Genomic DNA, 22,120 nt, shown 5'->3' on the forward strand with positions numbered 1-22,120 from the left:
TGTATATATGTGAACATATATATCAAATAATAATAACAGAATAATGATTAAAAATTTTTTAAGAAAAATCTATATATTTATGACATACGTGTGAATGTTCGTGATAATTTAAAAGTTAACAGGAAGTATTTTATATATGAATAAGAAAGTGTAGGAAAATTCAAATCTATATTTTGAATGCATATAAAAAATAACAAATAAAAAAATTTTTTAAATATGCTTCAAATCGTAATACTTTGTTATTTTCTTATCGGAGAACTATATATATCCTATCGTTTATAAGACGATGCGAATATCAAATAATGTTATCTAATACCTAAGATTAAAATTAAGATATTTCTCTCTCTCTCTCTCTCTCTCTCTCTCTCTCTCTCTCTCTCTCTCTCTCTCTCCCTTCTATAGATATAATTCTCAACAGTTGTAAGGCTGATTCAAGAAAATCACAAAATGAGAAAATTCGCGCGGGAAATACAAAATATAAAAATTTGTTTACTTGAAAACATTAATATAAATAACAATTAATATTTAATACAAAAATAACATATTTAGATATTTTGTGATAACATGCAATTATTTAAAGAAAAAATTAGATATATAAAAAGCATATTAATAACAAAGTTTTTGTCCTTTGAAATTAAAAAAAAATAATTTTACAAATATGATTATAAAAAAAATATATGAAAATTATAACTTCTAATAGGTATTATTTTATATCATATATATGTATATATATATATATATATATATATATATATATATATTATATTATACAATTGTGTAATTGTCTAACATAGCTTTTTATTCAATCATCAAAGTGTCAATGTCACGTGTCTATCACGTAATAATCGCCATAAGTTAAAATCGTGTAGTGGGGATCATATAGTCCAACCTGTCCTTTATACAACCTACGTTTCGACATACCCCGAAATTATTCAGTGTGCCAAGTGCTGCTTCTCATCTTTTGACGTCATTTTACATATTGTATCTAAAGAAAATACGATTTTCCTTTTTTTATTGTAATTTTTTCCCTTCGCCATTGTAAAATTATTTGATAAAAATGATACCAAATTGTCTCAGAACTGCTAGTACGCAGATATCTCGAAGAAACGTGAGTACAATATGAATATATAATAAGCGATCTTTCCTTTTTTAATTTTCAACGAGTTCCATGTTATAAACTCCCTTAATTATAAAATCTATTAGTTTCTTTACTAAGTTTTCACTTAAAATACACTTCCCTATTCTTTTTAAATCTCGGACACTATGTCAGTTTGGAAATTGGAATGAGGTACGTGTTAAGTACAATGCTGTTTTTGTTCAATTGTTTTTACTTGCACTTTATTATATGTATACACACACACATGCACGCACACACACACACATACACACATATATTTTATTAAATTAATTCAGCATTGTTGTATCCATATGTGAGTTTTCTAAATATACCGACTTTTTATCTTTTATAAAAATGTAAAGTAACTTGAATAATTAAATTACAATTATAATTGATACAATTCATTTCTTCTACACTAATTTAATATAAAAGTATGAAAAATGATATTTTATTATTTTCATTTAAATAATAAAGATTTAAAGATCATTACAATTTATCTATATCACATTGAATAAAAATTTCTTTTATTAAGTGATATCAGGATAATTCTTCTTTGGTTTTTCATATATATTTATAGGTAATCAACTTCTTTAATAAAAAAAACAATTATGCAACAGAAGCCAGTTTTGAGACAAAACCTTTTCGCTTACATAAATTGGATACCGGTCCATCTAATCATGTAACAGTAACCAAAAGTGATGCTTTAGAAATGTATAAAAATTTGCACACAATACGACGCTTAGAAACATCAGCTGGAAATTTATACAAAGAAAAAATTGTCCGAGGTTTTTGCCATTTATATTCTGGTCAAGTAAGTAATATTGTATTTAAAAAAATTTAATTTAACTCGTTTCAAGAACATAGTTTTATATCTTCTGTTTATATGTTTTTAGGAAGCTTGTGCTGTTGGTATGAAAGCTGCTCTCAGACCACAAGATGCTGTAATCACTGCTTACCGTGCACATGGTTGGACTTATTTAATGGGTATAGATCCTGTAGGTGTTCTCACAGAACTTACTGGAAGACAATCAGGTAATGCCAAAGGCAAGGGTGGTTCTATGCATATGTATGCTAAAAATTTTTATGGAGGAAATGGTATTGTGGGTGCTCAGGTTTGTTGAACAACTATTACTTTATAAATTAGGAAATCATATCTGTAACCATTTAACAAAGAAATTAATTTTCAGGTACCATTAGGAGTTGGCATTGGATTTGCTCAAAAATATCTGAACACTGGAGGAGTGTGTTTATCCCTTTATGGAGATGGTGCAGCAAATCAAGGACAAGTATTTGAGGTATATAACATGGCAAAATTATGGGATATTCCTTGTATTTTCATTTGTGAAAATAATGGTTATGGAATGGGTACTAGCGTTGAACGTGCTTCTGCGAGTACAGATTATTATACGAGAGGGGATTATATTCCTGGCATTTGGGTAAGTTTTTTTTTTTAATAATTATAATTGTACAGTTTATTAATTCAAATACTTCTATTAATAATTAACAATTTTTATTTATCATTCGTGTTAATTATTATTTATTAATAGGTCGATGGTATGGATGTTTTGGCTGTAAGAGAAGCAACAAGATTTGCTGTAGAATATTGTACGTCTGGAAAAGGACCTATTGTTATGGAAACAGCTACATATAGATATAGTGGACATAGTATGTCAGATCCGGGAACAAGTTACCGTACTAGAGATGAAATTCAAGAAGTACGACAAACAAGAGATCCTCTTACAAGTTTTAAAGAGAGATTACTGAGTTCAAATCTTGCAACTGCCGAAGAACTTAAGGTTACACATATTATTTTTTTTTTCTCTACTATTTCAGAAAGAATATTAATTATATTAATCTTTTTAATTTTATATAGGCGATGGAAAGTGAAATAAGGAAACAAATAGATGATGCAGTAAAAATTGCAAAAGCAGATAAAGAAATTCCATTAAGTGAATTAACTGCTGATATTTATGTCAGTTGTGTAGACAATGAAGTTCGAAATGTCACACCATTTAAACCATTGCAACACATCAGGTTGAGCACTCCTGTTAATGTATAAAAAAAATTAGAATCACTACACGTTATGTGTTGAACATGTGCATTAAAATCTTGTGCTCATTTTAATGCTTATTATAATCTTCATATTCATAGCTCGTCAAAGTGTTGACTTTTTTCTATATTCAGGAAGAAGGAAACTACAGTTATATATCATTTGTGTCAATCTACGTTTATTAAATTAATTTAATATAAAAGTTAGGATTTCTTAAAATTATACTCTGTATATTTCTTGTATAATAGATTATTTATAGGAACAAATATTAGCAACAAAAATACATGAAGCATTTGGGAAGAAATCTAGGCTGATAATAGCCTTATTAATAAAACAATCAATGAGGGAGAATATTTATAAAAATTATTAACTTATCTATCCTACAAAAAAAAACCTGATAATCCTAATAAAAAAATCAAAAGATCTAATTAAAATTGTATTATAAAAATGGAAATTTCAGATCACATTATTTTATACATGTCAATATAAAGAGAAATATAGATCAAATAAAAAAGATCTTTTTTGTGTGCACATGTTCATTAAAAAATCTTACGTAATCCTATGGTAATGCATATATAATAGTTTATAATTCTAGAATTTTTCTTTCACTTTCTCTCTAGTACATTTGTAGTATAAAAAAATACAAGCGCATGAAATTGTTTTTCATAGTATCCTGCTTTCTATTCCGATTATAATAATAAAATTAATCCAGAATATAAATAAATTTTATTCGTCTAATAATATCAGGTTCTCATTTTGTAGAACATTCTCTAAATAAGTATTCTTAAAAATGATACAGACTTTTATAACTGTTTATACAGGGAAACTTAAGTAGCAAAAACACCTATATTGTCTTTCGTTTTTAGCGCGTCTCAACGATTACAGCGCCATTTCTCTAGACTGTATTTGTTCCTGATTGGTTCTTGGCACGTTCATTAGCGATCGTTCATTGGCTGGCGTTCTATTTGCTAACTTCATTATAATGTTTATAGAAAGAGTCGCCACAAAATCGTTTGGACGAAAGAAAGAAAATACGGCAAATTTTGAGGCTCGTTAAGAATATTTTAAATAAAAATTTTACAAATATAATTTTGAAACATGTCTACTATTTTTAATATGTTTAACAATATGAATGAAAATAGATGTGAGTATAATTAATTTTACTTTTTCGTTATTTTCAATACTGTTAAACTAATTTTATTCTTTCGTTGTGACGATAAATAGAAATTAACCTATCTTGTAATATGATTTACAGTGTCAACAACAGAACACTTGAAAGAAACAAGATCAATAAATCAAACAGGTGGTATAATAGCTAAATCATTTGATTATTACAAACCAAAAGGTTTATCAATAAGATCTAAGTCTGATCAGAATATTCCAACAACTAGCAGTGCAATGACTTTTAAAAAGGATGGTACCAATAATTCATTTTTTTCAAAGAATGAATTGCCCAATGTAAGCATATTTAATATTCTATTATATCGATAATTATTTAAATATTAGATATTTTTTATATTTTCTTCTTATAGAAACAATTACTTTATGTGACCAATGAATTTTCAAAAGCAGGATCATTTGAATTTAATAAAGAGAAGATAATTGAAAAAAATATTTTCAAAGAACCATATATAGAAGAGAAAGAGAAAAGAAGGATATTTCCAGAACCCGAAGTTTTAGCGCCGTATTATGATCCAGAATTAGAATTAGGTATGATATTACTTTTTTAATATTTTTAATGCAAATGAATACAAAGATCTAAAAGAGTAATTTTGAAAATTATGTGTTTACAGATGATTATAATATTGATTTAGAGAATGAATTTAGCAAATGTATGTTGCATGTAAGAGACGATATGGATGAAGGATTTGGATCAGGTAAAAAATAACTAAAATATTTTAATGCTTAATTATGTATTTGAAAATGTATATATATATATGTTTTTTTTTAAAAGAACCTGAGGAACTTTCCTACCATGAAATACCAAAGCTTGAACTATCTATGCATTTTTCTAACTATGAATTTGAAAGGTGTGGATCTCCTGATTTGCCAGAAATATCTGATGATGAAACTTTCTGATTACAATGACTGAAGAAATTTAATCTTAAAGAGTTGTGATAAAATAACATTTTTATCGATTTATCTGCTATCCATATCACCAATAACAAATTTCATTTGGTTTAAAACATTAGATTATTATAGATCATTTAATATAATATAATATAATATAATATAATATAATATAATATAATTTTAATTTCTTTTTTTACTTTAAGCTATAGACATACTTAATATTTCTTTGATATAATATCACGTTGTATATTACTGCTATTTTTAGTCAAATAAATGTATTATTTTAAAATATTGGCATTATTCTTCGATATAATTGATGTCTTTCTTTTAATATAAAGTTGTTTTAAGATTGTTCATCACCTTTCGCTTTAATTATGACTTTCTTGTTAGGTATAGACAAAATATAAACTACAAATGCAAGCGAGTAAAAATGTCTCCACCATAAGCATATCCCTTATCGACATAATAAGTCACTGTATTTAATAATCGAGTTAATGTGAAAAAAATTTTTATATATAATGAAAAGAAGCAAGAAAAATCATATATCAGATTATATTTTTCTGAAAATAAATTAATTGAAAAGTATTTGTTCATTTTACAAATTTTATACTTTTTATTTCTAATTAAAATTAAACAAATAGCTAAAGTATAAAAGATAGATAATAGTAACAATAGTAGAGTAGAAAATATAGTATTTAATCTGAAATGCATAAATAACCATAAATAAGAATAAATGGAAATCAATAACAGTAAATAAGAATAAATAAGAATAATAAAGAAATTATAATTTTTCTGTGCGTTTCTTTAAAAAATTATTTTAGAATTCCATTACATCCAATCTATTTATACGTTGAAGTATGATTAGTAATGTAAAATGTATGTACTTTAATGTTTAGTTGGAATTGGATTGAGAAGATTTTGGAAAAGTCTTGAAATATGCAACCATTGTCGTCGTCGTCCTTGGTCCTATTTGGTCATTTTATTTGTACACGAACTATTCTCCAAAAAATACTATTTTTTAATACGATTTTTTTCAAAGAAAATGAAGCTTCTTCAAAAATTCGTCAAAGAGGCACCGTAGATTTAAACTTTGTCTTTAAAATTTTGTTCATCAAAATTGATCAATAATTAGGCCTCTTTTCCTTGATGGTATAAATCATTAAAAAACGAAGGGTGATGAACAGCCTTAATGAAGTTTTGTTAATAAATATAGCTAATATAAAAAAAAAAATTGAAGGTAGTCATATGTAGTATATTTAAGATATTTTGGAATATTTAACATGACTGCATGTAATATAAATATTGAAAAAAATATGTCAGCTGATAAATGTGTTATAATAATAGCAGGAATACCAGATGATGTATATTTTTGTCATATATGTTATATAGCTGAAAACTTGGCAAAGATCTTATCAAATTTTAAATATAACAAAATTTTTAAAAGTGCACTTGAATGGAAGGTTAATATATAATATTAAATTACTAATGTCATTTTTTATAAGAATAACTTTTTTGATTTTTAGTCATGGCTTGAAAAAATCTGTTATCGTTGGAATTGGTCACATACAAAATCACCATTAATCTGGAAAAAAGTTGGTTTATCTAAAAATAATGTTACTTATATTGGAGGTGTTAATCAATTTTGGGAATTTTTGCACTTACATTACAATATTAGTGATTATATTACAGAAGATGATCTTAAAAAATTACAATTGGATTACTCACTTGTAAAAAAGATATTCAATTATAATAACGATTCTGTTATAATTCTTAATGTTATTACAGATGTATGAAACAATGTTGAAATTACCATCTGTGAAAACGTCACTTATACAACATCGTCGCATTACAGTATTAGGTGCTGGCAAAGCATTATGTGTAGACTTAATACCACAATTAATAACAATTAAAGAATTATGGTTAACGCATGGTATCATCGTTAATTTATATGACGAACCTGGTTGTTATTTTAAAATTAAACGCATTGTTCAAGATATAGAGGCAATAGGAGCTGGTTTATATGTAGCAAGAATTATAAAAAATGTTTCAGATGGATTATACGATTGTGATATATTAATTAATTTAGATATTGTATCAAAGTATGTTTCTGTATTCTTTAATGTTTTAAGAAAGCCTAAAGTACATGTTGAGATAATTTTAGAGAAGAAAATGAAAGTATTACTTCTTGGTTACGTAATAATTATAATAGTATGGCTAAATTAGCAAACCAGATAAATAGATACGCATCTCCTGAAATGAAAGTACTTTTTTGTTCAATGAGTGCAAGTTGTTTCTGTGTAAATGTGCTTCATGCTTTAGTGACTAAATTACCAAAGACTAATATCGTAGCTGTTAGTTCTCACTATGGATTAGAAATTGTTTATAATTTTCTGACAAAGCTTAATTTACCTATATACAATTTTGGTTGTCCTCCTGTGTGGGGATTTTTGGGTTGGTTAAAAAATTTTTTATATAATAGTGTATATAAAATAATGCAAACTTGGTAATAATTTATTTAATACATAGGAATTAATTATTTTGTGGATGTATGTCATATGGTCCAAAAATATGAAGTATATAAACCAAATAATAGAGCTATGTTTGCAGAAAAAGGTACTACTCTACCATTGGGATTTAAATATCCAGAATTACGATATTTTTGTTACTTAGCACATGATAAAAATCCTTATAAAGGACATTTGGAACGTAAGGTATGAATTTATATATATATATATATATATATATATATATATATATATATATATATATTTATATTTTATATATTTGTAATCTCGTTTATTTATAATATAGAAAGGAAAAAATTAAAATTTATAAAATTAATTTTTTCACTACTATAGTTTTTATTTATTGTAAAAAACGAAATCTATTTTTCACATATCATTTAGGCAATTCTTCAATATCAAGTCGGTCGTACTGAAAATTTGCAAATGTGCAAAGCAATTTGTGATTTGTTAAAATTATGGTATGCCGATACAGAAAATATTGGAGATGAAATTATTTCTTTGGGGATATCATCTGATGGTATTTAAATATTATAACACATATATTATAATTCATTATTTAATTATATCGATATTGAATTTAAATTTTAGGTAGCTTTGGAATTCCCAAAGGATTAGTATTTTCACAACCTGTACATTTAAAAATTTTAGAAGATGGATCGCGAATATGGTTGCCATTTACTGATTTCCCATTACCTTGTATGCCATTACAGATATTTAACAATTTGATTTTAACTGCAGTAATTTTGAATAAACAATTAATAAAAGGATAAATTATTATTATTAATGATAATAATAATTTATTCTTTTGATAATATATTATTAATGATTCTGAAAAATAAAATTCAAAGAAACAAAGGATGATATTAAAAGATGATATAAGAAGAAATAATATTTGAATAAAAAAATCTTCATTTTATCGCTTAATATGTCAACTTAATTTAGTATTAATAAATAAAAAAAAAAGATATTCAGAAAAAAAGGAAAACGATACAATACAAATGTTTAATTAGCGCGCCATTTGTAACGCACGTAGTTGCGTTTTATAAACTTTGAAATAAAATGGAGAGTTAATTTGCTAGTCATAATTAAAAATTAATTTTAGTTTCGATGTTTTCAGTTCATTATAAAATTTTCTAAATTAAAAATTATATTCAAAATTTTAATTGCTATATTACGACTTGTCAGTGAAATGATCGTAATTTTGAGGTTAAATATGTTTATGATTTACCTTACAAGTTACTTATGTGTGTACATATATTAATTCTTTAATTTATCATATCAAATTGTTAACAATTGAATAATTATTTGTTAATAACAAATTGAAATCAAAACGAATATCATTTTATCAATGATGTAAATATAAACTATTAATTTCATGAAAGATAGTGCGTAATAAACATTCAAAGAAAACAATATGTCCTGTAGTAGGATAGAAATGGATCAAACCATTGCACAAAGGTTATTATTCGAAGGTGCTACATTAGTTGTACTTGATGTACCTGTGGATACAGAATTTGGAATAGATTTAAAGTCTTGGAATGTTGGAAATAAGTTTAAAGGTATTAAAATGATACCTCCAGGATTTCATTATGTGCATTATAGGTGATTTATATATTTTTTTAGCTATCTGTGTATGTTAGTTGTTTACATTAATCTATATGTTGGATATAGATTGATAGGTATATTAAAATTTATTATGTACATTGTAAATCTTTTTATAGCGCAGTAAATAAATTTGGCGAAACATCACCTAAAATAGGTTTTCTTCATGTATTTGAAAAAGCTGAATTTATGGTAAAACGATGGGATCAGTCAAAGGAAGAAATCAGCTCAGAACGTAGGATACTTTGTTATTATGTTAAGTTCATTTGTTATATATTTTTTTTTATAATACAATTATTCTTTTATACCATTTGATGCGTAGCTGTTCCTGAAAATTTGGTTCAAAGTCTCAAAGAAAACTTAAAAGATTTAGATAAATTTCTTGGTCCTTATCCTTATAATATTTGGAAAGGATGGAATGAATTGACTGATAAAATTGATTATCTTTTAATAGAACGTTGTGCACCTGTTTGTGGGTAAATAATATATTCTGTTCATGTATATTCTCTTCTCTTTTGTACTTTTTAATTATTTTCATTTTTTAGTTTTGTACATTCGGCTTTAGAACTGGAACCATGTAGCGATGCTTTAAGACCACGTGGAGGAGATCTTATACAAAGAAAAAAAACAGACAAAACTAGATTTACAGTTGAAGAAAAAGAAGAACAACTGTTACCTGACTTAAAACCAATACCTGGCACAGAACTGAGATTATCACAATTGCCTGAGAAACATTATCCTGATGGGGCAACTCCGACAGAGATCACAAAACATTCTCTTGATTCCAGTTATGTTTTGGACATTGTGCTTAATAAATTGAAACAGTATGATCAACATTTATTTTATTATTTTGTAGAATTCTGAAATCACATTTTAATATTATTTATATAACATTATATATATAAATATATGTATGTATAAAAATATTTTTACAGACCTATAGAAATAATTGGAGAAATACAACTTGCATTTATTTGTCTTTTGGTTGGCCAAAATTTGGACGCCTTTGAGCATTGGAAAAAACTTATATCATTGATTTGTGGAGTAGATTCAGCAATATCAGCTCATCGCTATATTTATATGGAATTCTTGAAAGTTATAGAAGTTCAATTATCGTACATTCCAGAAGATATATTATGGGATATTGTCACTAGCAACAATTTTGTTTATCAAAGCTTGCGTAAGCTTTTTGCAAACATTGAGCTTAATTCTGACATTGATGGTAATTTAAAGTGTAACGCAGTACGAGTTCGTGATCGATTAACTAAAAAGTTTAGGTGGGACTTCACAAATTTACAATGTGATAACGAAGATGAGGCACCAGTTGTTGTTTCTCTAGAATAAGTATTATAACGTATTGTTCATAAAAATGAATATAATAAAAAGAAGAAAAAATTGTAAAATATAAATTAAATTCTTTTACAGTATATTTTGTATGGTCATAAATTAATTATATATTGCCAATTAGTTAGTATATATATATATATATATATTGTAAATAAATTTTAGATCTTACGTATATTTCGTATAAGATACTGTTCAAACTTTTATTTCTGTTTTCTTAAAAAATTTATTTTTTTTAACAAATTTATCCGATAACATTGAATAGAAAAGTCGTATAAACAATAACAATAATGAAAGATTTGATTTATTAAAGGAGTATAAAGGAGGATGAAAATATCAAGTATGAAATTTTTTAATAATCTATAAATCTGAATTATTTTTTTTTATTTTATTATTTGAATGAATAAAAAAAAAATTGTTTCCGCCCGGGATCGAACCGGAGACCTTCCGCGTGTTAGGCGGATGTGATAACCACTACACCACGGAAACAATGGTGTTTACGGTTTTATTTAATAAAAATATATATTTTATCAGTTTTATATAAGTCTGTTTTAAAGATGTATATCTACATTGCATATGTGGACATGATCAATTATTAGTCATCGCTTACATGGTAAAACAGGACAAGCTATCTGCAATTAGATTTGCAAGTTACTGATTGTTTTTTTTATTTTTTTTTTACTTCGTTGTTATTTCAAAATATTTTATAATATTTTGAATTTGCAAATAAGTTTTAATTTTCATTAAAAATTTTAATTTAAATAATAAAAAGTATTTTTTTTTGCTGCATAAGTATACTTGTTAAATACAATTAATTAAAAGAAACAAAAATATTTGTGTATTTTATATTTATCGCAATTTAACAATTTTGCTTAATGTTCTAATACGCACAGATTATTTTCTACGTAATAGACAATACATGCATGTTATGTAAACATAAATATATATATTTATTTAATTTAATTTTAATTAAATATATTATATAAACTTATTATCTATATATATTTAGATATTATATCAGATTGAGATTAGATTTTTGAGTTCAAGATAATGTCTTTTTTTTTTTTTTTTTTTTTTTTTTAAGAATATTATATAAAATTATTATTCGAATATATTTAAATTCATATCATTAATTTCTATTTACCTATCAGATCAATATTCGATATCTACGAGATAATATAATTTCTATATTTGGATTTTGTTGTCTTATTTTAACTTGTTCTTGAGCTACCGTTATACCAAATAAAATTTAACAAATAATATTATTTATCATCATAGAGAAGAATAAAACATTATACGGAAGAATATGTGATAATTTTTATTAAAGATTGTTCTAATTAACGATAATATTATTACCAAGTGTAAAGGACGTAGTGTAACTTGTTAAATTTTTAGTCTTTAAGACTCAGTAACAGCTTCACGACGAAGTCTCTGAAATATGAAAATGAAATAATATTGATCCATTCATTGTGGTATATTTAATAAAATTAGAATATTTTTCCTATTAATTATAATTTTTCTTATCCTTACCGGGTGTGCCGGACGCGGAGGAACTTGTTGGGGTCTTGGTCGAGAAGGTACAGGTCTCTTAAATATGAAAATAAAATGATATTAATCATTTAATTGTAACAGATATAAGCTTATATTTAAGTATTCTTTCTGTTACATATAATTTTGGTTATTACCGGTTGTGGGACTAGTGGTCTTGGCCTTTGAGGTTCAGGATCAGCTTCACGACGAAGTCTCTAAAATATGAAAATGAAATGATATTGATTCATTCATTGTGGTACATTTAACAAAATTAGAATATTTTTCCTATTAATTATAATTTTTCTTATCCTTACCGGGTGTGCCGGACGCGGAGGAACTTGTTGGGGTCTTGGTCGAGAAGGTACAGGTCTCTTAAATATGAAAATAAAATGATATTAATCATTTAATTGTAATAGATATAAGCTTATATTTAAGTATTCTTTCTGTTACATATAATTTTGGTTATTACCGGTTGTGGAACTAGTGGTCTTGGCCTTTGAGGTTCAGGATCAGCTTCACGACGAAGTCTCTAAAATATGAAAATGAAATGATATTGATTCATTCATTGTGGTACATTTAACAAAATTAGAATATTTTTCCTATTAATTATAATTTTTCTTATCCTTACCGGGTGTGCCGGACGCGGAGGAACTTGTTGGGGTCTTGGTCGAGAAGGTACAGGTCTCTTAAATATGAAAATAAAATGATATTAATCATTTAATTGTAACAGATATAAGCTTATATTTAAGTATTCTTTCTGTTACATATAATTTTGGTTATTACCGGTTGTGGGACTAATGGTCTTGGCCTTTGAGGTTCAGGATCAGCTTCACGACGAAGTCTCTAAAATATGAAAATGAAATGATATTGATTCATTCATTGTGGTACATTTAACAAAATTAGAATATTTTTCCTATTAATTATAATTTTTCTTATCCTTACCGGGTGTGCCGGACGCGGAGGAACTTGTTGGGGTCTTGGTCGAGAAGGTACAGGTCTCTTAAATATGAAAATAAAATGATATTAATCATTTAATTGTAACAGATATAAGCTTATATTTAAGTATTCTTTCTGTTACATATAATTTTGGTTATTACCGGTTGTGGGACTAGTGGTCTTGGCCTTTGAGGTTCAGGATCAGCTTCACGACGAAGTCTCTAAAATATGAAAATGAAATGATATTGATTCATTCATTGTGGTACATTTAACAAAATTAGAATATTTTTCCTATTAATTATAATTTTTCTTATCCTTACCGGATGTGGCGGACGCGGAGGAACTTGTTGGGGTCTTGGTTTTTGAGACTCAGGATTAGCTTCCCGACGAAGTCTCTGAAATATGAAAATGAAATGATATTGATCCATTCATTGTGGTAAATTTAACAAAATTTGAATATTTTTCCTATTAATTATAATTTTTCTTATCCTTACCGGGTGTGGCGGACGCGGAGTAATTTGTGGGGGTCTTGGTTTTTGAGACTCAGGATTAGCTTCCCGACGAAGTCTCTGAAGTATGAAAATGAGATGATATTGATCCGTTCATTGTGATACTATGTAACTCATACTTGAATATTTTTTTTATTAATTATAATTTTTGTTATCCTTACCGGGTGTGGTGGACGCGGAGGAACTTGTTGGGGTCTAGGTCGAAAAGGTACAGGTCTCTTAAATATGAAAATAAAATGATATTAATCATTTAATTGTAATACATATTACTCATATTTAAGTATTCTTCCTGTTACATATAATTTGGTTATTATTACCGGAAGTGGAACTTGTGGTCTTGGTCTTTGAGGCTCAGGATCAGCTTCACGTCGTTTACGCTAAAATATAAAAATTAATGTAATATTAATATAAATAAATTACTTCATGAATTGATATATATTCGCGTTTATATTTACCACGTCAAATTGTTTTTGATATTCTTGAAGTTCGGGTACTTGAAGATTTTGATGATGAATTTCAGTCTCTTTCACGATAACGGCGTGCTATTATATATATATTAAAAAAACATGACTATATTAAAAATCTATTAATCGTACATTTAAATTATCTCTAATCCTGTTATTTTATAATTTATATCTTTCAAATATTTTATATAATATAATTATTTTCCGTATACTTACCGGGTTTACCGAATGTAATTGGAACGTTTCTCCATTAACTACGATAACAAGCATAGCAGCTAAAGCCGCTGTTATTGCTAAGCTTCTCATTTTTCTCGAGTCTGGAAAAAGTAATGTCAATATTTTATATAATATGTTTATTTCGATTTGATTTATATTTATTCGTTTGATTTATAATTTTAAAATATCGATCATTAATATGAAACTGTGATTACGTATTATTATAAAAATTTAATTTGTGTGAATTTTACATATATATATATATGATAATATTTTTATCGTGTGTTATATTATTATGTCATATATATAATTAAAAATTGTTGCTTACTCTTAGTTGCTATCTAGACGAAAGTTTACAAGAAAATGATGTCTCTACAAGGCTCATAATATTGCTTTTATACTTATTCCTCTCTCTGCTAGTTTGGTATACTCACTGTGTATCGGCATCTATAATGAATATCGGGGAACCACTGAAATTTGATTACCATACGTCTCTGTCTCTTTGTAATACTAAATAGCTGATTACGATTTGATCGTAATTCCTAGAACGTAGAAGCAAATCACTGTTTTATTACTTCTTATTATTGATTTTATTTCATGGATTCCCCACTATCAAATTTTTTATTATAAATAATGTTCTGATATACGATATTACAATTTACGATAAAATTTTATAATATGTTACATAATCTTTTATTGTAAATAAAGTTCTGATAGACTATATTACAATTTACGATAAAATTTTATAATATTTATGTTACACAAGTTATAAGTCGATACTGTGTCGTCGATTAATAATTTGTGTGCTTTAATATTTATAAATTTATTCTATTAAGAGAGATATACATTAATATTCGAAAAAGAAGTAATTAAGTAATTAATACATCATTGGCCAGTTGCTATATATAAAAAGTAATACCCATTTTACATCGGCTATGTTTTATAATTGAATTAAAATCGTTATTAAAATATTCAAGATTCAAAAAAATTGATAATGTCCAAATTAGACAAATACTATCTACAATAATATAAACAATACCGTAGCAACGTGATTTTTTCTTTCAATAATTACGTAAGTAGCATAAGTATATTTGTGATTATACTTTTTACACATTATCGGTCAACAATGTGTTAAAGATAGGATTGTTATTATTGATAGATCGATAAACTGATAGTTTTAATCAATAATAAAATAATAGATAAAAGAGATACAAAATGTACGAATTATGTAAGTGATATAGAAACGATAAAATCATGAAATTATCAATGCTTACAAATATTCGATTAGATAGATTAAATTTTATAAACAGAGATATAATCAAAAATGTATATATAGATATTAAAAATTATATTTCTTCAAATGAAACATTTTATTTTTGTGCCATTCTTCTTTTTTTTTTTTTTTATTTTATCTTGAATCTGAACTGTCATCATGATTTTATTATGAATTATGAAACTTCATATATTTTGAAAAATATTTTTGACTGAAAAAGAAATTATAGGAGTAATAAGAAAATGTTTCTTGGCAAATATGATCACAAATGAATTAATAATTTTTATTTTTTTTTTTTTTTTAATTTTAAATTAATTTTGCACACAAAAATAATGTATGCATAAACGAAAAGAAAACTTCTTTGAAAAATATTTTGATTCGAAGCGACAAACATGTTTACTCTCATATAAACTTTCTCTTTACTAATCTCACTTTATTAATTTCATATAAACTTTCCTGTTATCAGTGACTTGTGATAAACTTTATTAATTATATCTCATTTATGATTAATATATATCATTAGTATGAATCAAAGCTTATGAGTTGATCATGGAATTTCCCGACTACATTTAATCTCTGTGGTACTGTAATTTATTATTTACGTAGATAACATTTGCGATTGTCGCCCCTGAATTTAGACAAACTTATACACTTCCTCGATTATCTTCTTGTATATAGATATAGCAAATTTTTATTACACTTATATGAATATATATTGCTTATTATACAAGCTTTGATGAAGTTTCTTATCGTTCTTCTTTAATGGAAAATATCAATAACAAATAAGTAAAATTGGAGACTAATTATATTCAAATAATATCTAAAGCCATTTGTTTTGCACTTATCCCTTTATTTGTTAATCGGATTTAAATGATATCATTTTTTAAATGATACCATATATATATATATATATATATATATATATATATATATATTAAATTAGAAAATCTTTCGGAATTATTGGTAATAAAGAAAATACAACATATTATGTGCAAGATTAATTTAATTTATATTTTTTCATATAACGGTCCATTTAAGTTGCATAAATGATATTTAAACAGTGATTGGTTCAACAGATTCGTCTAATGTCAGTGGTGGACGTCTTTGAGGTGGTGGTGGTGGTGGTGGATGTCTTTTGTGTGGTGGTGGTGGTGGTGGTGGGGGTGGGGGTGGGGGTGGACGTTTCTTTGATGGTGGTGGTGGTGGACGTTTCTTAGATGGTGGTGGTGGTGGTGGACGTTTGTGAGATGGTGGTCGACGGTAGTCCTCAACTTCATTTTCAATAAATTCTTCTAAGTCGGAAGCGACAGGTATATATTCAAACTCCTGAAAAATGAATTATTACGATTACTAGAAGAAAATCTATAGAAGAAAAAGAATGTGAAGATAAAAAAGACTTGTTCCTTAAGATCATATAGAAAATAAAGGCAATTTAGAATTGATAAAGAAACATGTATATAAAATATATTGGTATAAGCAATTTTTGTTATTACTTATAAGTCAATAAAAAAGATTGTCTATCGAAAAATGATTTTAATGATTATAAAAATGATTGCGTATTTTATTTCTATTTAAGTATCAATCATATTTTTTTACCTCTTCTGAGTATCCGTGATGTGGTGGTCGTCTGGTAGGTCGGCCGTGTGGTGGTCGTCTGGTAGGACGGCCGGGTGGTGGTCGTCTGGTAGGACGGCCGGGTGGTGGTCGTCTAGTAGGTCGGCCGGGTGGTGGTCGTCTGGTAGGTCGGCCGGGTGGTGGTCGTCTGGTAGGTCGGCCGTGTGGTGGTCGTTTAAATTCGTCAAATTCCTCTTCGTCAGATTCCTCTTCGTCAAATTCCTCTTCGTTAGATTCTTCTAATTCGGATTCATCTGATTCATTTATATTGTCAATACCGACAAGATTCTGGAAAACGAATTAATATGATTATTACTTATGTCGAAGAAAAAGAATATGATAGAAAATAATGAATAAAAGTATATTCCTTAAAAAATGTATATATATCTTGTTTTACCTTTTCATTGCCTTCTACAATTTCTACGTCTACTTTCGGTTCTACTACCGCCGATTGCGCGGCAACGCAGAATAATGCTAATGATAGCAAAATAAAAATCTTATTCATCTTGTTAACCAATTTGAAGAAGCCATAAATCTGCAAAATAAAATGGACATATTAATTAAAAAGCACTATTCAACAGTATGTATAATATATAATAGTTAACAATTTAGTATAACAGTGTTAATAAAAATCGAAAGTTACATATTTTTTAAATGTCTTTTTCGTATACACATAATTATTAAATACATGCTTAGATTTTCAAAGTGCACACAGATTCAAAAAAATATATAAATATAATTTATTTTTTTATAACACACAAATTCAAAAAAATATATAAATATAATTTTATTAACAATAGAAAGAGTAGCTTATTATGATTATTTTGCAAATAAATACAATTAACTCTTACCTGAACTTCTTTAATGGTTCTACTAAATTTCTGAAATTTCTTCTCTATATTTATACCACTTTAAAGTACCAATTTATCTTTCTTTTATCGATTTATTTTTGTATTCAACTACTATCTCTCTATAATCTTACATTATATCAGTCCATCAATAAGATAAAGTAAGTGATAGAAGTCCTCAATAAATACTTAATTTTGTTTGTATATAAAAGACAGATTATTTCTGAAAACTTTTTCTTTTTTATTTTTATTTTTTAATATGATTGTACAAAATGTGTTTTTATAATAAGAAAACCAATCTTTTAAATTAAACTATTCAAACAATTTTTTATCGGTTATAATAAATAATAGATCTACTAAATAATGCATCAAACAATGAAAATATACAATACTTACAACAAATGCAGAAATTTTTAAAAACCTATTTACATTGTTTAGATGAAAAACTTAGCAACTTTTTCTATTTTTTTACATGGATAATCAGTGATGAAGATATATTTATTATCAGCTAAAATAAATTAGTTAAGATCATTATCTTTATACGCGGAATCTTTTATAAATTTCGAATCTTATCTATTATCAATAGAAAGATACATGTTGCAAAATGTGTCATTGTTACATCATCTTTTACATAATTATGATTTACAATAAATTAAATAATTTTCTACTATTATGCATTACGCATTAACATGTATTTTTGATCTTTATTTGTGATTTTGTATCTATAATTATACATGTAGCTTTTAGAATTAGAAATTTGTAAATATACATAAACATAATATCTCATGAAGGTTTCCGTTATATATTTTATTTTTTTCGGACTTTAATTTTTTGTTTCTTTTTCTATTTAATTGTTTGTAGACTGATTTGCTAATTCAAGCGCTCGTTTTTCTTCCGAAAGTAAATTTATTTTTTCGTCGTATTTTATACGTAAGTCTTTAAAAAGATTTAATTGTGTCTCATATTCTTTCTTTAAATCAGAATTTAATCGTACAGCATCATCCATTCTGGACATCATCATATTGTGTTTTTCACGTTCTTCAGCAATTCGTGCTTCCATATTATCAACTTCTGCCTATAAAATAAAACAAATTCAAATTAGACATTTTCTTTTATATATAACTTTCAAATATAAAATATACCTGTAAATGTTTAACTTCTGTATTACGAATTTGCAAAAGATCTCTTGTAATAGCTACTACTTCTTTCAATGTTGATACTTGTACATTAAGAGCATTTATCTGTTTCTCTTGATTAGCTACAATAACTCCACGATCTTCTAATTGCATTATTGTCTCTGTTAATTTATTTTTTAATTCTGTCATGTGGACATGTGGAACATTCTCATTATTATCAGCACTTTTAATAGTCATAGAAATCGATGTTTCGAGATCAGTTAACTTTTGTTCAACTTCTGCTAATTTTCTTTGATACATGTCTCGTTCGATTGTTCTTTCCTAATAATAAAAATAAATTATAATATTAAGTCAATTATCAACTATTATTATATCAATTATCAACTTTTGAAATTTTAATTACCTTTACTTCTACCTCTAACTTGCATATCAACTCGTTCTTGTCCTTACTTACCTATGTATAATAATTACAAAATGACAATTAGATAACAATTACTAATTGATACTACCATTAAAATTTTTTTTACCTCATAGGATTCATCCTTAACAGCAACTGCATCTGATATTGACTTTAATATGAGATCATCTTTATTTGAAATATTTGAAGCATTGGATATTGTAGTTTCATTCTAAATAATATGTAGATAAATTCAAATGATTTGTACACACAAGATATATTGATAATTTATCTAATATTATACTATATTTACCAGTTTTGTTATATCCTCTTGTACTTTAACAGGATCCTTGTCAACAATTTTATTCCTTGTTTCTTCTAAAGGAGTAATCACTTTTGATAGATCATTTTCATTATTATTTGTTATATTATCTACGGATACACATCCAACAGAAGAACATTCTTGGATTTCTGACATTTTCTGTAAAATAATTATTTATATTTTTCTTTTATTTGAAACCATGTACAAAGTTTTGTGTACACAAGAGTTTTAGTATCACTATGGAAACAACTAAAAGAAAAATATTTTATTTTATACAAAAAACATTGATTTAAATATGAATGTAAATCATATATGTAAATCAATATTTTTTGTATAAAATAAAATATTTTATATATATATAAAATATTTTATATATATATATACAAATATATATATATACATATATATATTTTAACAAATAATTTTTCATTGAAGTATAATATTTAATATTTGTGTCAATGCAGAGATAGAATATTACAATAATTGAAATAAGTGTGTGATTGTTATAATAATTGAAATAAATATATGAGTATATAATTTGATATTATATTATTTATCGATAAAAATAAATAGATATAATAAAATGAATAATTTATGTAAGTATTATATAAATGTATACAAATATTAGCATTATAAAAAGAAATTTTATTACGATACATACTCAATTGTCATTCCAAAGTACTGGATATCAAGGACTAGCTAGAAATACGATGTATTTTTGGACATTGCCCGCTCCTTCTATTTTAAACTTTAAAAAATACTTGGCCATGCGTACTTCGTATTGGTTCAGTAGAGAGAGGAATACAAATTTTCTAAATAAATATCTATAGTTTTTTTTTTGTATCAAATAATGAATTTCAAATCATTATAAATTTTGTTAAGAAAATTTCGCTTGTAGTTTCTTCATTAATGCAAAAATTATTTTTAATAGTTTCTTCCCAATACATATTTTTATAATTATTTGAATTTAATTACAAAATGATACAAAAAATTTTATATATTTATAAATAATAATAAAGAATGATTTAAAAAAGTGTAACATTATGTTAATTAAATTTCTACATATTCGATTGGATAAAATATTATCGTTCGTTTTCTTAGATAAAAATTTGTCTTTAGTTTTCCGATCAAGTTCCTTCTTATATTGTCTATGTCGACACCGTGTACATGAATTTTATAATAGTGGTTGCGGTAGTTCTTTCGTAGAGATTATTATAAAATAGTGTGTATTAAGAAGGAAATACATCAAGCAAAATATTCAGTAAGTAATTAAAAAATGTTATATATTTTTCTGCAAAGCATATACCATTAAAGATTATTTTACGCGAGATGACATTAAATTTTGCTCACATAACCTCACTTTAAACTCACGTTTTTCTTCGTAATCAAATACACATTGATTTACGTGTATTTATATTTTAGACATATATGATAAATTGTATGTAACATTATATTAAATATAGTATAATAAATTCTCGAATATTCGCTTTGTAAATTTTCATTTTGTCTTGTCGAGTACTGGAAAATTAAGAATCTAAAAATATGAAATGAAATTTTAGAGGTTAGTACAGTTTACGCAATTTTAGTATATATACATTATTTTCATGTTAAATAATTGTTATTAATACAATTAACTAGAAATTATTTCAATCGTGTTAAGTAAACTAGTGTTACTAATCGCAGTGACATAAAATATTTAATAGCATATAGCATAGATCAATGATGATATTGTAACATTTTACAATTAAAATTGTAAAAAGATATGATATGATATATAGTATTGATTTATGATCTCATATGTGTCTTTAATTTAAATTACCTGTATATTTTTAAGAGTATAAATACGTGTATATGTATATATACATATACTTTTACATTATTATATTACTATTGTTTTTATTCAGATTGCTAAAGAATGGAAGAATATGTGAGAGAGCCATGTCCCTGGAGAATAATAGATGACTGCGGTGGTGCATTTACTATGGGTGTAATTGGTGGAGCTGTTTTTCAAAGTGTAAAGGGTTTTCGTAATGCACCCAGTGGTTTTAAAAGGCGTTTAGTAGGCAGTTTTATGGCTATTAAACAACGTGCTCCAATTATAGCAGGAAATTTTGCTATATGGGGTGGAGTTTTTTCTATGATCGATTGCACATTAATTCACTAT

At 26.0% G+C, this 22,120-nt stretch overlaps 9 protein-coding genes and 1 non-coding gene across 24 annotated transcripts in view; 6 read left to right on the plus strand and 4 right to left on the minus strand.

Annotated features, from left to right (window-relative positions):
- Window positions 1-860: 860 nt before the first annotated feature.
- On the plus strand, window positions 861-3,518 carry LOC124948650 (probable pyruvate dehydrogenase E1 component subunit alpha, mitochondrial). Of its 2 annotated transcripts, XM_047492535.1 has the most exons (7): window positions 861-1,108; window positions 1,271-1,288; window positions 1,695-1,928; window positions 2,011-2,229; window positions 2,305-2,553; window positions 2,665-2,913; window positions 2,991-3,518. In XM_047492535.1, exons 1-7 carry the CDS (start codon window positions 1,058-1,060, stop codon window positions 3,174-3,176), a joined length of 1,206 nt encoding a protein of 401 aa, XP_047348491.1. In that variant the 5' UTR covers window positions 861-1,057; the 3' UTR covers window positions 3,177-3,518. The 2 variants fall into 2 exon arrangements, with proteins under 2 accessions (XP_047348491.1, XP_047348492.1); XM_047492536.1 differs by lacking the exon at window positions 1,271-1,288.
- Window positions 3,519-4,232: 714 nt separating this feature from the next.
- Window positions 4,233-5,526, plus strand: LOC124948558. Its single transcript, XM_047492343.1, has 5 exons — window positions 4,233-4,311; window positions 4,423-4,625; window positions 4,700-4,877; window positions 4,961-5,044; window positions 5,122-5,526. Exons 1-5 carry the CDS (start codon window positions 4,266-4,268, stop codon window positions 5,244-5,246), a joined length of 636 nt encoding a protein of 211 aa, XP_047348299.1. The 5' UTR covers window positions 4,233-4,265; the 3' UTR covers window positions 5,247-5,526.
- Window positions 5,527-6,055: 529 nt separating this feature from the next.
- Window positions 6,056-7,154, plus strand: LOC124948559 (putative malate dehydrogenase 1B). The gene is made up of 2 exons (XM_047492344.1): window positions 6,056-6,700; window positions 6,764-7,154. The coding sequence occupies exons 1-2, from the start codon at window positions 6,521-6,523 to the stop codon at window positions 7,031-7,033; spliced, it is 450 nt and encodes a 149-aa protein (XP_047348300.1). The 5' UTR covers window positions 6,056-6,520; the 3' UTR covers window positions 7,034-7,154.
- Window positions 7,155-7,886: 732 nt separating this feature from the next.
- Window positions 7,887-10,796, plus strand: LOC124948555 (protein AAR2 homolog). 4 transcript variants are annotated; one of them, XM_047492326.1, is made up of 6 exons: window positions 7,887-7,951; window positions 9,191-9,367; window positions 9,487-9,602; window positions 9,690-9,843; window positions 9,913-10,191; window positions 10,303-10,796. In XM_047492326.1, the coding sequence occupies exons 1-6, from the start codon at window positions 7,914-7,916 to the stop codon at window positions 10,709-10,711; spliced, it is 1,173 nt and encodes a 390-aa protein (XP_047348282.1). In that variant the 5' UTR covers window positions 7,887-7,913; the 3' UTR covers window positions 10,712-10,796. The 4 variants fall into 4 exon arrangements, with proteins under 4 accessions (XP_047348282.1, XP_047348284.1, XP_047348283.1 ...); XM_047492328.1 differs by lacking the exon at window positions 7,887-7,951 and adding an exon at window positions 8,769-9,118; XM_047492327.1 differs by lacking the exon at window positions 7,887-7,951 and adding an exon at window positions 8,769-8,971.
- On the plus strand, window positions 8,085-8,553 carry LOC124948560 (putative malate dehydrogenase 1B). Its single transcript, XM_047492345.1, has 2 exons — window positions 8,085-8,282; window positions 8,354-8,553. The coding sequence occupies exons 1-2, from the start codon at window positions 8,189-8,191 to the stop codon at window positions 8,533-8,535; spliced, it is 276 nt and encodes a 91-aa protein (XP_047348301.1). The 5' UTR covers window positions 8,085-8,188; the 3' UTR covers window positions 8,536-8,553.
- A 331-nt stretch (window positions 10,797-11,127) lies between the features above and the next one.
- Trnav-aac lies at window positions 11,128-11,200 on the minus strand. Its single transcript has one exon. It is a non-coding gene; the product is annotated as a tRNA-Val (tRNA).
- Window positions 11,201-12,006: 806 nt separating this feature from the next.
- LOC124948556 (apidaecins type 14-like) lies at window positions 12,007-14,852 on the minus strand. Of its 11 annotated transcripts, none has more exons than XM_047492332.1 (16): window positions 14,695-14,852; window positions 14,367-14,467; window positions 14,142-14,228; window positions 14,004-14,063; window positions 13,848-13,904; window positions 13,672-13,746; window positions 13,498-13,572; window positions 13,365-13,398; window positions 13,184-13,224; window positions 13,025-13,084; window positions 12,870-12,926; window positions 12,711-12,770; window positions 12,556-12,612; window positions 12,397-12,456; window positions 12,242-12,298; window positions 12,007-12,142 (listed from the first exon to the last, which is right to left on the minus strand). In XM_047492332.1, exons 2-16 carry the CDS (start codon window positions 14,454-14,456, stop codon window positions 12,110-12,112), a joined length of 903 nt encoding a protein of 300 aa, XP_047348288.1. In that variant the 5' UTR covers window positions 14,457-14,467; window positions 14,695-14,852; the 3' UTR covers window positions 12,007-12,109. The 11 variants fall into 11 exon arrangements, with proteins under 11 accessions (XP_047348288.1, XP_047348286.1, XP_047348294.1 ...); XM_047492330.1 differs by having other exon boundaries at window positions 13,184-13,240; window positions 13,339-13,398; XM_047492338.1 differs by lacking the exon at window positions 13,672-13,746.
- Window positions 14,853-16,624: 1,772 nt separating this feature from the next.
- Window positions 16,625-18,263, minus strand: LOC124948400 (proline-rich proteoglycan 2-like). Its single transcript, XM_047491955.1, has 4 exons — window positions 18,105-18,263; window positions 17,651-17,788; window positions 17,236-17,541; window positions 16,625-16,965 (listed from the first exon to the last, which is right to left on the minus strand). The coding sequence occupies exons 2-4, from the start codon at window positions 17,756-17,758 to the stop codon at window positions 16,693-16,695; spliced, it is 687 nt and encodes a 228-aa protein (XP_047347911.1). The 5' UTR covers window positions 17,759-17,788; window positions 18,105-18,263; the 3' UTR covers window positions 16,625-16,692.
- A 389-nt stretch (window positions 18,264-18,652) lies between these two features.
- Window positions 18,653-20,763, minus strand: LOC124948399 (tropomyosin-like). Its single transcript, XM_047491953.1, has 6 exons — window positions 20,618-20,763; window positions 19,948-20,115; window positions 19,765-19,866; window positions 19,641-19,691; window positions 19,244-19,558; window positions 18,653-19,176 (listed from the first exon to the last, which is right to left on the minus strand). The coding sequence occupies exons 2-6, from the start codon at window positions 20,110-20,112 to the stop codon at window positions 18,949-18,951; spliced, it is 861 nt and encodes a 286-aa protein (XP_047347909.1). The 5' UTR covers window positions 20,113-20,115; window positions 20,618-20,763; the 3' UTR covers window positions 18,653-18,948.
- A 298-nt stretch (window positions 20,764-21,061) lies between these two features.
- The window catches only part of LOC124948401 (mitochondrial import inner membrane translocase subunit Tim17-B), a 1,441-nt gene continuing 382 nt past the window's right edge, over window positions 21,062-22,120 (plus strand). Inside the window, exons 1-2 of the mRNA XM_047491956.1 lie at window positions 21,062-21,217; window positions 21,861-22,120. The exon at window positions 21,861-22,120 is cut by the window's right edge and continues 382 nt beyond it. Coding sequence (XP_047347912.1) covers window positions 21,872-22,120 — 249 coding nt within the window. The 5' untranslated portion in view covers window positions 21,062-21,217; window positions 21,861-21,871. The remainder of the gene's footprint in view (window positions 21,218-21,860) is intronic.

Source organism: Vespa velutina, chromosome 4, assembly GCF_912470025.1.
Source record: "Vespa velutina chromosome 4, iVesVel2.1, whole genome shotgun sequence".
Classification (NCBI taxonomy): domain Eukaryota; kingdom Metazoa; phylum Arthropoda; class Insecta; order Hymenoptera; family Vespidae; genus Vespa; species Vespa velutina.

Coding starts and splice junctions, on each gene's coding strand:
- LOC124948555 (XM_047492326.1), top strand. CDS start 7,914: ATGATAAAAATCCTTATAAAGGACATTTGGAACGTAAG. Junction 9,603..9,689: donor GGAAGAAATCAGCTCAGAAC/GTAGGATACTTT, acceptor TTTGATGCGTAG/CTGTTCCTGAAAATTTGGTT. Junction 10,192..10,302: donor GTGCTTAATAAATTGAAACA/GTATGATCAACA, acceptor ATATTTTTACAG/ACCTATAGAAATAATTGGAG.
- LOC124948558 (XM_047492343.1), top strand. CDS start 4,266: ATGTCTACTATTTTTAATATGTTTAACAATATGAATGAAAATAGAT. Junction 4,878..4,960: donor TGATCCAGAATTAGAATTAG/GTATGATATTAC, acceptor ATGTGTTTACAG/ATGATTATAATATTGATTTA. Junction 5,045..5,121: donor GGATGAAGGATTTGGATCAG/GTAAAAAATAAC, acceptor TTTTTTTAAAAG/AACCTGAGGAACTTTCCTAC.
- LOC124948559 (XM_047492344.1), top strand. CDS start 6,521: ATGACTGCATGTAATATAAATATTGAAAAAAATATGTCAGCTGATAAA. Junction 6,701..6,763: donor AAAGTGCACTTGAATGGAAG/GTTAATATATAA, acceptor TTTGATTTTTAG/TCATGGCTTGAAAAAATCTG.
- LOC124948560 (XM_047492345.1), top strand. CDS start 8,189: ATGTGCAAAGCAATTTGTGATTTGTTAAAATTATGGTATGCCGATACA. Junction 8,283..8,353: donor TTTGGGGATATCATCTGATG/GTATTTAAATAT, acceptor TTTAAATTTTAG/GTAGCTTTGGAATTCCCAAA.
- LOC124948556 (XM_047492330.1), bottom strand. CDS start 14,456: ATGAGAAGCTTAGCAATAACAGCGGCTTTAGCTGCTATGCTTGTTATC. Junction 14,229..14,366: donor AATTACATTCGGTAAACCCG/GTAAGTATACGG, acceptor TATATATAATAG/CACGCCGTTATCGTGAAAGA. Junction 12,143..12,241: donor CTCCGCGTCCGGCACACCCG/GTAAGGATAAGA, acceptor TTCATATTTCAG/AGACTTCGTCGTGAAGCTGT.
- LOC124948399 (XM_047491953.1), bottom strand. CDS start 20,112: ATGTCAGAAATCCAAGAATGTTCTTCTGTTGGATGTGTATCCGTAGAT. Junction 19,867..19,947: donor AAGAGGATATAACAAAACTG/GTAAATATAGTA, acceptor CATATTATTTAG/AATGAAACTACAATATCCAA. Junction 19,177..19,243: donor CAGAAGTTAAACATTTACAG/GTATATTTTATA, acceptor TTTATTTTATAG/GCAGAAGTTGATAATATGGA.
- LOC124948650 (XM_047492535.1), top strand. CDS start 1,058: ATGATACCAAATTGTCTCAGAACTGCTAGTACGCAGATATCTCGAAGA. Junction 2,554..2,664: donor ATTATATTCCTGGCATTTGG/GTAAGTTTTTTT, acceptor ATTTATTAATAG/GTCGATGGTATGGATGTTTT. Junction 2,914..2,990: donor CAACTGCCGAAGAACTTAAG/GTTACACATATT, acceptor AATTTTATATAG/GCGATGGAAAGTGAAATAAG.
- LOC124948400 (XM_047491955.1), bottom strand. CDS start 17,758: ATGAATAAGATTTTTATTTTGCTATCATTAGCATTATTCTGCGTTGCC. Junction 17,542..17,650: donor TTGTAGAAGGCAATGAAAAG/GTAAAACAAGAT, acceptor TTCGTTTTCCAG/AATCTTGTCGGTATTGACAA. Junction 16,966..17,235: donor ATCACGGATACTCAGAAGAG/GTAAAAAAATAT, acceptor TTCATTTTTCAG/GAGTTTGAATATATACCTGT.